General features: G+C 40.7%; 1 protein-coding gene across 4 annotated transcripts in view; it reads left to right on the top strand.

The window, feature by feature from the left end:
- The window catches only part of calcoco1 (calcium binding and coiled-coil domain 1), a 299,644-nt gene that overhangs the window by 259,933 nt on the left and 23,381 nt on the right, over window positions 1-16,330 (top strand). For 2 of the 4 annotated variants that reach the window (XM_031897196.1, XM_031897195.1), the window contains 3 exons: window positions 6,794-6,962; window positions 14,111-14,213; window positions 15,320-15,510. In XM_031897196.1, coding sequence (XP_031753056.1) covers window positions 6,813-6,962; window positions 14,111-14,213; window positions 15,320-15,510 — 444 coding nt within the window. In that variant the 5' untranslated portion in view covers window positions 6,794-6,812. The other 2 variants (XM_004911937.4, XM_004911936.4) reach the window with 2 other exon arrangements.

Below are 16,330 nucleotides of genomic sequence, written 5' to 3' on the forward strand. Positions count from 1 at the left end.
CACGCAAACCCGTAGTTGTTTTGGAACAGCTGATTTGTGAGTGCGAGGGTAAGGTCATAGGCGGATTTTCAATAAGGCTAGGGGAGGCTAAGCCTCCCCAAACCTGCTCTGGCACCCTAAAAATAAAATTAAAAACCTGGCTCTGTTTCTGCGCTGTGCTGCAAATCTTCTCCTGTCCCTGCAAGCTCCGTGTTATGCTCTAATCAGCTGTGCTCTGATTGGATCTTTCTTCTTGTATATTCTCCAATCAGAGCACAGCTTTCTTGACAGACAGTAAAATTGACCAATCAAGACACAGATGCAGACAGGGATCGGGAAATTTTGCACACTGCAGAAATGAAGCCTTAAAAAAGAAGAATCTGCAGACTGTAAGTTTACCCATGAACCAGCTTTGAACTTTGCTGCAGTTTTCATCCCACAGGTACTATACTGTATATGTTCTAAAGACTGACCCACTAGCTGGAATTAAATTGTTTTTTGTCATCTGACATTTATAATATCCCCTACCCTAACAGATGGAGGGTAAGTTAATTTTTCCCCCCTGACAAAGCTCATTGTGCTTTTATATATTTGTTATGTTTTTTTGCACATTCTATTTTTTTTTTACTTTTGTCATTGTTTTTTTCATTTATAGTAAGTTACAGTGGGGCCAATGCTGTGTATCAGTGCCAGTGTTATAGTGCCAGGGCCTGAATATCTGCCATCAGTACCCACTGCTCCTCATGGCATATAATGTGCTGGTTTTGTATATAAAGTCTGTGTCTCGCTGTATATAACGTGCCTGGGATGTCAGTACCTGCTGCCTCACTTTCTATAAAGCTAACTTAAACACATCTAATGGGGAGGTTCACTTTTAAGTTAACTTGTAGTATATTATAGAATGGCCTATTCCTAGCAACTTTGCAATTGGTCTTCCTAGTTAATTTTATATAGTTTTTGAATAATTTGCCTTTTGCTTCTGCCTCTTTCCAGCTTTCAAATGAGGGTCACTGACCAAAAAGTATTGCTCTGTGAAGCTACAGTTTTATTTTTCCATGCAGGCCCCTTAACTATTCATATTCCCATCTCTTGTTTAAACCACTACCTGGTATATAAGACCCTAGCAACCAGATAGCTGCTGAAATACCAAATGGAGAGCTGCTGAACAAAAAGCTAAATAACCGAAAAACCATTAAAAATAAAAGAGGACCAATTGCAAATTGTCTCAGACTATCAGTGTCTACATCATATTAAAAGTTAATTTAAAGGTGAACTACCCCTTTAACCTAACTGAACACAAATGTATAGAGAACCCCTAACAGAAGTGCACATATGAATGCTTTTACATCCTAAGCATTTTAGGGTTAAAAAAATCCCCCCCACCCGCACTTTTGCACAGTATCCCTGGGAGTCAGTGGGAACGGCAAGAGGTAGTTGGGAGGTTAATTTTTTACACCAGCAGCGAATCCACTAAGTGTCACATTAGCTGTAGGTCAGTCTGTGTCTGGGCCATCTTTAGCCTCCCCAAACACAAAAGTCATACTCCGCCTATGGGTAAGGTAATGTTTTATTGTGTTTGTTTGCAAGTTTCTAGCTCGCCTGGGTGGTTGTTTGGACCGATGGGATTTTGTACGTGAGAATGATTTAGTGACTTATCCATGTTTTCCGTAAAGATAACAAATGCGCAGCAGATATCTGTGACGGGCCTTCTGCGCTCCCAGGACACGTTCTGCACTGAGGCGACTGAAAACACGCACTCGACGCAGCATCAGTCCAGTGACAAGGCAATATCTATAAACTGTGCGCAACACCACATTAGATTGTCTGTGGCAGGGTAGGCAAAGGCTTGGTAAGGAGAGCTGTGTTAATAAAAGATGTAACTTCTACTTCTGCGCTCAAGTTTATGCATTTGGTTACTCTATGGGGCACATTTACTAATCCACGAATGCCTGAAAAGCATCCGAATGCGTTTTTTTCGTAATGATCGGTATTTTGTGATTTTTTCGTAAATTGTCGCGACTTTTTTGTAGCCGTTACGACTTTTTCGTAGCCGTCGCGCTGAGTACAAAAGTTTCGGATTCATTCAAGCTTCAGTATTGTGACTTTCCTTGGGCCAGGTTGGAGCTGCAGAGTGCCATTGAGTCCTATGGGAGGCTTTCCTTGGGCCAGGTTGGAGCTGCAGAGTGCCATTGAGCCCTATGGGAGACTTTCCTTGGGCCGGGTTGGAGCTGCAGAGTGCCATTGAGCCCTATGGGAGACTTTCCTTGGGCCAGGTTGGAGCTGCAGAGTGCCATTGAGCCCTATGGGAGGCTTTCCTTGGGCCAGGTTGGAGCTGCAGAGTGCCATTGAGCCCTATGGGAGACTTTCCTTGGGCCAGGTTGGAGCTGCAGAGTGCCATTGAGCCCTATGGGAGGCTTCCAAAATCATGCAAAGTCTGAAAGGTTTGGCTGCCGTTTACGAGCGCTCAATACGAAAAAGTCGCGACAATATACGAGCAAATCGAAACGGCTACGAAAAAGTTGCAACAATTCGTGCAAGTCGTAACGGCTACGAAAAAGTTGCGACTATTTACGAAAAAGTCATAACGGCGACGCAAAAAACGCAAAAAATACGAAAAAGTCGCAAAATGTTTGTTTCCAATCCGAATTTTTCCCATTCGGATTCGTGGATTAGTAAATGTTCCCCTATGTATGTATGTATATCTTTATTTATAAAGCGCTACTTATGTACACAGCGCTGTACAGTAGAATACATTAATACAAACAGGGGGTTATTAAGATAATAATAGATAAATACAAAGTATAATAATAAATACAAATAAATACGAGATACAGTTGCAATAAGTTAAGAGTCAAAGGCATAAGAGGATGGAGGTCCCTGCCCCGTAGAGCTTACAATCTATATGGGAGGGTAACTTACAGACACAAATAGGCAAATACAGTATAAGTGCTGTAGGTCACAGTGGGTGACACTACAATATATGTGCCTATAATAGAATCGTACTTATTTACAGTAAAAGCCTTGCCGCTGACATGTGTAACATAAGTACAAATACTTAGGTGTAATATAGGTGTGTGTAAAAAACGACCTACACTCCTTTTAATAATCAAAAATAAATATAACATTTTGTTGCAATATAGCCCAAGTTTTTGTTTCCTCTTTGGGACCAAAATGTAAAATATAATGCAAGTAAAAGTAATAATAATTACGTATATATTATTGGATATACATAGACATACAGACACAAAACCTGTTTAAAACATTGATGCAATCAACATTTAAAGACTGTGGAACGATGTGCTTATACAGTTAGTATACATGATATAAGAGTGGCCAGCCAGCCTTGTATGGAAAGTCTCTCATATAACCCACATAGGGCTTTATTGGGTCCAGCTGGAATAGCCATACAGGCACCTGCTTTCAGGTCAAACACTTTTCAAATCGATGTTGTGCCTATTTTTATGTTATGAATAGTGCGGCACAGTTTGCAGATTCATTCTCTCTGCTTATGTAACAGTCCCCCTACTCATACAGGTCTTGGTGCAGCCGGCTTTAACCCTGCATGTTTCCTTCACACAGTGACGACATCACCGTCATATCTAAGACAAGAGAACGAACAGATCCTCTTATACTTGGGAGGTCCCAGATAGCCGAGTGGTTAGGGGATCCGCCCTCAGTAGGGTCAACCCCCACTGAGACGCGGGTTCAATTCCACCCTTGGCTGCTGGCTGTACCCTGTGATGTTGGACAAGTCACTTCACCCAAAGTCCGGGTTGGCTGTATAGCCTTTTTGACTTTTTCATTGGCTACATTTACCTTTCCCCACCAATCCTCTTTTTGCATTTTTATACCAGCTATGAAATTGCCTGCCTTAATTATGGCTGATTGTCCCTGCCACAGTTAGTGGAACTGAGCTGTCTATGGCAGCTGAAAGCAACTGTTGGCACAGGTGCTGGCATAGAGAGCAGATTTTGACTCTAAAACACGTGAGTATACATTTCTCGCTTAAATCTGCTTGATGTGCCTGCATCTGGGCTGATACAGTGGCTCTGGGTACAGATGCAGAAGAGCGCTAATTCAAGTGTAGGGCAGATTACATGCAGAAGAGGTACGTGCCTAGTGCCTTCCCCAGAGTTGCGCCCTAGACAGATGCCTCCTCTGCCTACCCCTAGCACTGGCCACATGTGGCGGATGTCTGGGCTCTCAACCCCCCATAGAGGTCATAGAGTTTTACTTTCCTGCTTAAGGGCACTTGTATACAGCGCTGGATTTGTGATCCGGGCACCCCAAGGCCACCCCCGTAGGTCGCCCCCCCACCTCCTCCTGTGCGCATGCACGAACAACCCCCCCCCCCGCGGCAGCGAGCGCATGCACAAACCACCCCCCCCACAGCAGCCAGCGCAAGTGCGCATGCACATACATTTAATCTCCCATACGGAGCAGAGGGGAGAGGTCCCCATTGCTCCGGATGGGAGCAAACTTTAAAAATTGCGTTGCGGCGGGGCAGCATGCCCACCCCTAAACTTCTGCCACCCTAGGCCAGGGCCTTTGTGGCCTCTCCACAAATCCGGCCCTGCTTGTGCACTGGTAGATTAGTTCCCGTACTAGATCTTCTCTACCGTGGGCGACTAATTTTCCGAAATGCCACACCACCGCTAAAAATGGGAATAGCCAGTGGGATGTCATGCGAGTCACTTAGGTTTGCCAAAGTTGTCTCACGAGGAAACTTCAGACGACTTTAGAAAACTGAAGTGACACAGTTGCCATCCCACCAGCGGTTCAAATTCTTGCTGGTGGGAAAGCATTTCAGGGAGATCAGTCTCCCGGTAGCAAAGATTTATCGCGAACGACTAATCTCTCTGTGTGCCAGTGCCCTAAGGGAAAACTAATAATTATTCCTGTATTTGTATAAAAGGCACCAGGTCTTTTTTTTTTAAAGGAATCCTTTTACTGTAATGTGGACATTAGGGAAATTAGTTAAAGCAAAATAAATGTAAATAAGAGGAGCAATGAATATGACACTTGTACTCTCTTTGTTTGTAGAGATCATTTAGGAGCCTTTAACTAGACATTTAGACAGGTTGGGTCCTTTTCTTGGCATGGGACTTGGTACTGTTTGTCCACAATCTATAAGGATTTTTTGCAACTTGGGTGCCCTTATTGTGTTAAATTTACAGATCACTATGCAGAAGAGCAGGGCTGTACACCTCAAAGGTTGGCCAGTTTCTCTGTACACAAACTGACAGAAATCATTGGATGTCCCAACAATGCTAGTGTGTTATATTCAGGTCACGTAATGCCTTCAAGATTGACTGCCACACACAATAGTTTAATACAGACTTTAAATCATGGAATGCTGATAATAATACACATTTGCAGTACCTAACACCTAACTACAACTGCTTATTTGAGCAACAACTTGCTATACTGTTATTTATACTTTCTTGGAATTTCAGTGAAATAGATGGGCATTTTTACTGACATAAAGACTGCGGTGAGTTATAACATCATTAGGGTTGTACATGACTGCGCCTATGACCCTCTGGGTGTAGAGCATTCCATATTTCAAGGGCAAGTACTCTACATCATTTTTGGGCTCTCTGCCAAAAGCTACTTTTTAGTTAAGTTTGTATCTTATTTGGGGCTGCGGGTTTTGCTGTTAAACGAGGGACTGTCCCGTGAAATCTGGACAGTTGGGAGGTATATTTAGAGGAACAGAAAGTCAGAAATATATATTTTAACAGTTCACGTTGTAGAACTGTTGGATTTTGTAGAATTCTACTTAACATATTTTTTTAATAGTAAACACTTAGGGGCTGATTTACTAACCCACGAATCCGACCCGAATTGGAAAAGTTCCGACTTGAAAACGAACATTTTGCGACTTTTTCGTATGTTTTGCGATTTTTTCGGCGTCTTTACGAATTTTTCGTTACCAATACGATTTTTGCGTAAAAACGCGAGTTTTTCGTAGCCTTTACGAAAGTTGCGTAAAATCTTGCGATTTTTCCGTAGCGTTAAAACTTACGCGAAAAGTTGCGCCTTTTTCGTAGCGTTAAAACTTAAAAGGTGCGAAGTTTCGCGTAAGTTTTAACGCTACGAAAAAAGCGCAACTTTCGTAATACCTACGAAAAACTCGCGTTTTTACGCAAAAATCGTTTTGGTAACGAAAAATTCGTAAAGACGCCGAAAAAATCGCAAAAAATACGAAAAAATTGCAAAATACCGATCTTTACGAAAAAAACGCAATCGGACTCATTTCGACCCGTTCGTGGGTTAGTAAATCAGCCCCTTAGCCTGTACTGATTAATATGTGTCCATCTAAAGGTGGTTAGAAAGTGGTTAAAGGAACAGTAACACCAAAAAATGAAAGAGCTTTAAAGTAATAAAAATATAATGCACTGTTGCCCTGCACTGGTAAAACTGGTGTGTTTGCTACAGTAACACTACTATAATTTATATAATAAGCTGCTGTGTAGCCATGGGGGCAGCCATTCAAGCTAGAAAAAAGGAGAAAAGGCACAGGTTACATAGCAGATAACAGATAAGTTCTGTAGAATACAATAGTGTTTTATCTGTTATCTGCTATGTGCCTGTGCCTTTTCTCCTTTGAATGGCTGCCCCCATGGCTACACAGCAGCTTATTTATATAAATTATAGTAGACTTTCTGAAGTAAACACACAACTTTTACCAGTGCAGGGCAGCAGCACATTATATTTTAGTTACTTTTATACACTTTAATTTTTTGGTGTTACTGTTCCTTTAATGAAAGTCAAATTAATAACATAACCTTTTTTTTTGTTTGTTCTACAGATGTAAGAAAGTGAAAATCATGGACAGTATATCCCAACCTCAGCTTCTATTGGGTGTCAGCTTTCTGAATGTTGCTCATACCTATATCCCAAACACTAAAGTGGAGTGTCATTATACCATCCCTTTTGGCATAAAGAGTTCTACCAGAGACTGGATAGGAATCTTTAAAGTGAGTGGATGTTCTGATGTATTTCTTTATGTCTGTGAGCTTGTTTATGAGTGTTAAGTTTGAAGATAGTGTCAAGACATACTTTCCACAAAACAATCCAATCTGATTTCACAAATAATACAAATACAATTAGAAGACCTTTGTAAGAGAATATGAATAGTCCTGTAGGCCTTTGAGGTCTCGTTTTTTTCAGTGGGGTATAATATCTTTTCCTATAGAAAACCAGGACATTTAGCTGCTGCTAATCTCTCTGTGTGACCTACAGCAATGGGTTAAAGGAACAGTTCAGTGTAAAAATGAAACTGGGTAAAATAGAGAGACTGCACAAAATAAAAAATGTTTTCAATATAGTTAGTTAGGCAGAAATGTAATCCATAAAGGCTAGCGTGAGCATAATAGCCAGAACACTACTTCCTGCTGTGACTTTAGGGGGGCACATGGGACATACCTGTTCAGTTAGTTTGTGAGCACGCAGGTCAGATTCAGAAGCAAACTAACTGAACAGTTATGTCCCATATGGCCCCCCCCTAAAGTCACTGATTTGGTTATTGACTGCTAACATCTTAGAGATCTGTGAAGGAGGAAGTAGTGTTCTGCCCATTATGTTATACATCTGCCCACTCCAGCCTTTATAGATTACATTTTTGCCTAACTAACCATGTGGAAAACATTTTTTATTTTGCGCAGTCTATCTATTTTAACAAGGTTAATTTTTGCACTGATATGTTCCTTTAAGGGGAGTTCAATCATTTTGTTGCTGGAGCGTTTTGTAGCTGTGTTGACAGGGGCCCACACACTAAATTGAATGTCAGTTGCAAAACAATTGCAAACCTAACTCCATACAAGTCCTTAGTCAATACAGAATTCTCCAGATAGAAAACTTCTTAGGACTGATCCCTTTCCAGAAGTATCCCAAACATATCCACAAATCTTAACTTTGCAAATGAATAACATATTCAGCCAGTAGTCCTATAGCATCCTGGTTACATTGACCCCTCACCAGTGTTTGTTTAGTGCATTTCACTGTGGTGGGAGCAACTATTGTAACTTTGTATCCGAGGGTAACTAGCTTTGAAGTTGACTTGACCATATCATATAAGGCAATTTTTTTGTTGGCATAGAAACAAAAACCACTGTGCCATTTTTCTATTAGGTTCAAAGGAGACAGTAGTTTTAACCTTTTTAGTGCCATAGGACGTAGATTCTACGTCCTAGGTACCAAGGGACCAAAGTGCCATAGAACGTAGAATCTACGTCCTACAGCACTAACGGGTTTACAAGCGCTGCGCTCGCTTTTAAAGCAGCGCAGCGCTTGTAAAGCCTGCACAACCCCCTAGGCAACGAGCATAAGAGGTCATACTTACCGATCCGGGTCCCCCAGCGCCGCCGATCCGGGTCCTCAGCCAATGACAGCAGTGGACACGCATTGATGACGTGTCCACTGCTGTCCCTTTAATTGTCGCCGCCCCCGCCGTCGCCTCTTCACTCTGCTGCCACGTGAGACTGCTGGAGCCCCCCTGCTGCCTTCCTGCTGCCTTCCTGCCAGATTGGTCGCCCTGATCGCCTGCCTGCATTGTGTAAGCTGAACTACAACTCTCTAACCACTGTTTATTTTGCTTATTTCTATCTCAACTGTCTAAATTTTTTTTTTTTTTTTTTCCATTTCTTCTTCTATCTTTGTCATTATTACACTTTTGTACACATACACACTTATTTACAACTTTCCCAAGCACACACAGACACTTACACACACACTTACACTTACACTTTTTTTTTTTTTTTTTTTTCTTTCTTTCTTTTCTTTTCTTTCTTTCTTTGCTTTCTCTGGCAGTCTTTTTTTTTACTAAAACTTTATTTCTGATCTTGCTCTATAATTATCTGATTTATTTGGTTGCATTTTAGTGTTTTTTTTGCATTTTCATAATTGATTTCTGTTTTTGAATTATTCTATTGCACTATAACTTTTGTATTGCTATTGGGTGCTGAATTTGCAGTGACGTTGGTGGATCCAGGGCTCTGACCACCGATTTCATTGCAATAATTGTTCTTCTGTTGGTTTGAGCGGTTTTTATTTGAATTTACTGATTTTATGGTGTTTTATCTTTGCATTGTTCTTTATTGTGTATTTAGTGCCCCAAAAAGGTTGCTTTTGCAGTGACATTGGTGGATCCAGGGCTCTGATCACCGATTTCATTGCAATTATTGTTCTTTGATTGCTTTTAGTGGTTTTATTCCATTTTAACTTCATTTGATTTCAGTTGTTCTAGAAAGGTCCAGAGGTGCTAAGATTGTTCTGGTAGTTTCTATTGCCAAGGGTTAGGCTGATGCCACACATGGCGTAGGGCTGATTTTTTCAGCAAGTGGAAAAACGCTTGCCGAAAATTCAGCCCTACGCCTGCTACTTGTGCCTGCACCCGAATGAATGGAATACGCTCGGGTGCAGGCACATGTAGCCGATATACGCATGAAAACGCGAGACTTTGCATTCTCACGCGTTTTCATGCGTATATCGGCTACATGTGCCTGCACCCGAGCGTATTCCATTCATTCGGGTGCAGGCAAAAAAAAAAGGGGTGCATAGAGTGCAGCCCCAATATTATGCATTTTCAGGTTTGGCGGCCATGTACTTATGTGCACCCATACATATGGGGTATCGTTTTATTCAGGGGAACTTGCAGATTTATGGTTAGTAAGTTTTTGGTAGTTGCCATGGAGATTTTGGGGAGAAATCTAGGTTTGTATCTGGTTTTTCCTTGATTTCTGACCAAAGCGTGACTTCTGCAAGGGACTGCGGCCACAATTTTCCATGTAGAAAGAGAAGAGTGGTGTCTCTGAATAGCTGAAGGTGTGCACTTTTTGGAAATATATAGTTTGCGGGGGTTATTTCACAGGTATGGGGGTGTTTAGACTAAATAACTGCAGGTAGAGCAAAGCCCCCCGTTATGCATTGCCCCTGTTAGGGGGCATTTGGTGGCCACGTCTTTATGTGCACCCATACATATGGGGTATCGTTTTATTCAGGGGAACTTGCAAATTGAGGTTTAGTAAGTTTTTGGTAGTTGCCATGGAGATTTTGGGGAGAAATCTAGGTTTTTTATCTGGTTTTTCCTTGATTTCTGACCAAAATCTAGGTTTGTATCTGGTTTTTCCTTGATTTCTGACCAAAGCGCTGACTTCTGCAAGGGACTGCGGCCACAATTTTCCATGTAGAAAGAGAAGAGTGGTGTCTCTGAATAGCTGAAGGTGTGCACTTTTCGTAAATATATAGATTGTGGGGGTTATTTCACAGGTAGGGGGGGTTAACACTGAAAAACTGCAGGTAGTGCACATAGAGCGCAGCCCCCAAAATTTCAACTGAAATTGCCCTTATGCATTGCCCCTGTTTTGGGGCATTTGGTGGCCACGTCTTTATGTGCACCCATACATATGGGGTATCGTTTTATTCAGGGGAACTTGCAAATTGAGGTTTAGTAAGTTTTTGGTAGTTGCCATGGAGATTTTGGGGAGAAATCTAGGTTTTTTATCTGGTTTTTCCTTGATTTCTGACCAATGCGCTGACTTCTGCAAGGGACTGCGGCCACAATTTTCCATGTAGAAAGAGAAGAGTGGTGTCTCTGAATAGCTGAAGGTGTGCACTTTTCGTAAATATATGATTGTGGGGGTTATTTCACAGGTAGGGGAGGTTAACACTGAAAAACTGCAGGTAGAGCAAAGCCCCCCCTTATGCATTGCCCCTGTTTGGGGGCATTTGGTGGCCACGTCTTTATGTGCACCCATACATATGGGGTATCGTTTTATTCAGGGGAACTTGCAAATTGATGTTTAGTAAGTTTTTGGTAGTTGCCATGGAGATTTTGGGGAGAAATCTAGGTTTTTTTATCTGGTTTTTCCTTGATTTCTGACCAAAATCTAGGTTTGTATCTGGTTTTTTCCTTGATTTCTGACCAAAGCGCTGACTTCTGCAAGGGACTGCGGCCACAATTTTCCATGTAGAAAGAGAAGAGTGGTGTCTCTGAATAGCTGAAGGTGTGCACTTTTCGTAAATATATGATTGTGGGGGTTATTTCACAGGTAGGGGAGGTTAACACTGAAAAACTGCAGGTAGAGCAAAGCCCCCCCTTATGCATTGCCCCTGTTTGGGGGCATTTGGTGGCCACGTCTTTATGTGCACCCATACATATGGGGTATCGTTTTATTCAGGGGAACTTGCAAATTGATGTTTAGTAAGTTTTTGGTAGTTGCCATGGAGATTTTGGGGAGAAATCTAGGTTTTTTTATCTGGTTTTTCCTTGATTTCTGACCAAAATCTAGGTTTGTATCTGGTTTTTCCTTGATTTCTGACCAAAGCGCTGACTTCTGCAAGGGACTGCGGCCACAATTTTCCATGTAGAAAGAGAAGAGTGGTGTCTCTGAATAGCTGAAGGTGTGCACTTTTTGGAAATATATAGTTTGCGGGGGTTATTTCACAGGTATGGGGGTGTTTAGACTAAATAACTGCAGGTAGAGCAAACCCCCCCGTTATGCATTGCCCCTGTTAGGGGGCATTTGGTGGCCACGTCTTTATGTGCACCCATACATATGGGGTATCGTTTTATTCAGGGGAACTTGCAAATTGAGGTTTAGTAAGTTTTTGGTAGTTGCCATGGAGATTTTGGGGAGAAATCTAGGTTTTTTATCTGGTTTTTCCTTGATTTCTGACCAAAATCTAGGTTTGTATCTGGTTTTTCCTTGATTTCTGACCAAAGCGCTGACTTCTGCAAGGGACTGCGGCCACAATTTTCCATGTAGAAAGAGAAGAGTGGTGTCTCTGAATAGCTGAAGGTGTGCACTTTTCGTAAATATATAGATTGTGGGGGTTATTTCACAGGTAGGGGGGGTTAACACTGAAAAACTGCAGGTAGTGCACATAGAGCGCAGCCCCCAAAATTTCAACTGAAATTGCCCTTATGCATTGCCCCTGTTTTGGGGCATTTGGTGGCCACGTCTTTATGTGCACCCATACATATGGGGTATCGTTTTATTCAGGGGAACTTGCAGATTAATGGTTAGTAAGTTTTTGGTAGTTGCCATGGAGATTTTGGGGAGAAATCTAGGTTTGTATCTGGTTTTTCCTTGATTTCTGACCAAAGCGCTGACTTCTGCAAGGGACTGTGGCCACAATTTTCCATGTAGAAAGAGAAGAGTGGTGTCTCTGAATAGCTGAAGGTGTGCACTTTTTGGAAATATATAGTTTGTGGGGGTTATTTCACAGGTATGGGGGTGTTTAGACTAAATAACTGCAGGTAGAGCACAGCCCCCCCCTTATGCATTGCCCCTGTTTGGGGGCATTTGGTGGACACGTCTTTATGTGTACCCATACATATGGGGTATCGTTTTATTCAGGGGAACTTGCAGATTGATGTTTAGTAAGTTTTTGGTAGTTGCCATGGAGATTTTGGGGAGAAATCTAGGTTTGTATCTGGTTTTTCCTTGATTTCTGACCGATGCGCTTACTTCTGCAAGGGACTGCGGCCACAATTTTCCATGTAGTAAGAGGAGAGTGGTGTCTCTGAATAGCTGAAGGTGTGCACTTTTCAGAAATATATAGTTTGTGGGGGTTATTTTACAGGTAGGGGGGGTTAACACTGAAAAACTGCAGGAAGTGCACATAGAGCACAGCCCCCAAAATTTCAACTGAAATTGCCCTTATGCATTGCCCCTGTTTTGGGGCATTTGGTGGCCACGTCTTTATGTGTACCCATACATATGGGGTATCGTTTTATTCAGGGGAACTTGCAGATTGATGTTTAGTAAGTTTTTGGTAGTTGCCATGGAGATTTTGGGGAGAAATCTAGGTTTGTATCTGGTTTTTCCTTGATTTCTGACCAATGCGCTGACTTCTGCAAGGGACTGTGGCCACAATTTTCCATGTAGAAAGAGAAGAGTGGTGTCTCTGAATAGCTGAAGGTGTGCACTTTTCAGAAATATATAGTTTGTGGGGGTTATTTCACAAGTAGGGGGGGTTAACACTGAAAAACTGCAGGTAGTGCACATAGAGCACAGCACCCACATTTTTAGCTGTAATTGCCCTTGTGCATTGCCCCTGCTTTGGAGTGTTTGGTGCCCATGTCTTTATGTGCACCCATACATATGGGGCATCATTTTATTCAGTAGAAATTTGTCTTTCAAATTTGCCTTTGTTAGAAAATTTTTATGAGATTTTTTTTTGTCAAATCCACATTTGATCATGCGTCCAAGTTTACGTTTTAGAAAAAAAAAAAAATGTCAAAAAAACTTCCAAATTTCACAATGCACTGACAAAAGGTATTTGGCTTTTTAGTGAAAACTACATTGCACCTAGAAACCTGAAGGTCTGTAGTTTCTAAAGATACCAAACATGAGGGGATATTTTAGATTTACATATAAGTTATGCTGCATCAACTGTTACAAGCGCTTTTCTGCTTTGTTCTGGTGTGATATTGTACTAAGTATTGCTTTAGTTTGGGGGTTACTTCTGGACAGGAACTGTGGGGTACCACCACATATTTGGTATCGTTGGACTTGGGAGTATCAGGGCTTTTACAAACAACAAAAAAAAGTTTGTAAAATTAACTTTTCTATGGAAAAAAAACTCAAAATATACAGAAATTTTTCATAATTTTATTTTTTTTTTTACATAATTCACCCAAAATACACATCATATCTCCAGAAAAGTTATAAAATTTGGTATGTATGTCGAAGCCCAATTAGTGACGAAAAAAACGATATATAATTTCCCTAGTTTCATGGAGGTTTTCCTACCAAAAAACATTGTTAAAGCGAATGAGTACAAAATGCTTAAAAAACGTCTGGCACTGGGGGGAACCGAAATGACGAATTCGGCTGGCACTTAAAGGGTTAAAATATTTTTTAAACAAAAATATTCAGTTTTGACCTACAAGCCACCTGTAGTAGCAGGTGACTTTGGTGGAAGGAGTCTTGACCTTGTACCCAGTCAGAAAATAAAATGTTAAATGGGTCAACCTCAGTATTAAAAGTTATGAATAATATTGCTAAAACACACCTCAATATGGAACAAAGTCCATCTTGTTTTCTCGTATTGTAATAATTATTTTGCTGCGTCATAAATTTATCTTCCAGACTTGTCTCCTACTCTCTTTATGAAACAGGTGGACACTCCATCCATACGGGATTATGAAACATTCGTCTGGGCTGTGCCCCCTGAAAGCTCTGGAGAAAGATCAGCATCTCATTGCAGTGTCCAATTCCAAGGTTGGAACCTTACAACTGAATTATCATGTTCTTACATCTTACATTTATGGGAAAGGTCATTTATCAATTTCCTGCTTCTAGAGCTGAATTTAAGCATGAGAGCATTCCCTCTACGACCAGCGTGGGTTTAGCATCATCACCGAGTCTCAGGATTTTGTATCACATTTTTAGCACAAAATGACAGATTTATCATACTGTGAAATTAAAGCTCCTTTTCTAGTCATTCCTATGGGATTTGTAGAAGCATATTTATCAATAGGTGAAAGTCACCATTTTATAAATACAATCTAAAAAATTCCATAGGAATGAATAGAGAATGAGTGGATTTTTCTGTAGTGAGCTACAGCATTATTACTTTTAATGGTTTTAGTTCTGTAATCCAACCAGGTAAAGGATGTTTTAACTATTATTATTTTTTTTTTTTTTTTAAACCACAACTAAGCTCATTTCCACAAATGTAAGTCATTTATTAAAAAATCCAAATTAAAAAAGCATAAACGAAAAAAAATGCAAAAACTATGGCTTTTTCATAGTGTTGCACAAAAGCCACCGTAAAAAAAAACAAGAAGCCTCTAAAACCGCAAAGAAATATCTTCCAGTTGTAAAAGAGACATCTCCCATTGACTTTTCCCCTACAAAAAAAATTAACTAAAAAATTGGAGCATCGAGTAAATGCGCCCCCCCAAGCATCTTATGAGAAAGGCAAGGACCTTCTATCTGTCTGTCTTTATGAATCTAATAAGCAGGCTGTGTCCTGCCACTAATTACTTCTTTTTAAATATATCAAATGCCTGAATAGAGAAAGATGAATTTGGTATGTATGTATAACTTTATTTATAAAGCACTACAAGGATACGCAACACAGTACAATATATACAATTACACACAGGGAGGACAAGTGTTATAATAAATACATAACACAATTACATAATATATAAAAATATTTTATGATTATTATGGTTATTTTACAACTTTACATCCACGTTCTGAATCTGTTTTTCTTTTCAGATCCCAGTGGGACTTCTGTGCCCCAGGCCAGAGCCCCCCTTCCCAAAAGTTGAGCGTTTGCTGAATTGTTGTATAAAAGTATTTTTTCATTTCAACAGCCTATTATCTGCCACGCCCTGGAGAGCAGAAATACTGCTTTCGTTATGTGGATCAGCATGGCAGTATGAGAGGATGTAGTGAACCTTTTGTGTTTGGAGAACCACGGCCTATGGAAGAACTGGTTACCTTGGAAGATGAAGATTCCTGTCTGGATATGCTCTTAGTTGTCCCAAAGGCCACTTTCCTTCAGGTAATTTAAGATTGCTTCTACTGTGCTGATTAACCTTTTTGTACAAAGATTACAATGGAAGGTTATACTGGGAATAGTGCTTATTAAACTATTTGTATGGATAGAAGATCATTCTCTGACTTTGACAAATAGAATGGCAGTTATAAAGAGATTCATATTTGTGACTTCCTACTAGCTTATTTCCCAAATTTGTCTATGGGCAGTAACTCATAGCAACCAATCAGTGATTGGATGTTTTAGCCAACTGCAGGTTGATCAATAAAAGCAACCGTTTGATTGTTTGCCATGAGTTACTCCCCAGGTGCAAAATTGCCCATTGTTTATAATGAGCCCCACTCCTTGTAGTGGAAAATCACTATACCCCAACTGTACCTCTTGTTTTGGCTTTCCATATGATCTTAAATCATGCCCCAAATGTTGTAATTCACCTTTAGAGATGCCTGTAACATTGCTATACTGCTTTAAGGAACAGTAACACCAAAACACGAGTGTGTTTTAAAGTAATTAAAGTAAAGTAAATATAATATACTGTTCCCCGGCGCTTGTAAAAGTAGGAATGCATCGAATCCAGGATTTGGTTCGGTATTCAGCCAAGATTCTGCCTTTTTAGGCAGGATTCAGATTCGCACGAATCCACGGTCCTGGTCGAACCGAATCCGTATACTGTGTTTGCTTCAGAAACTTTAAACAAACCTGCTTTCTAGCCATGAGGTTAGCTATTCATATTGAAATAGGGCTAAATGGCACAGGTTACATAGCAGATAACAGATAAGCTCTGTAAAACACCATTGCATTCAACTATGAAACACCATTGTATTCA

The sequence above is a fragment of the Xenopus tropicalis genome, chromosome 2 (genome assembly GCF_000004195.4).
Source record: "Xenopus tropicalis strain Nigerian chromosome 2, UCB_Xtro_10.0, whole genome shotgun sequence".
NCBI classification, from domain to species: domain Eukaryota; kingdom Metazoa; phylum Chordata; class Amphibia; order Anura; family Pipidae; genus Xenopus; species Xenopus tropicalis.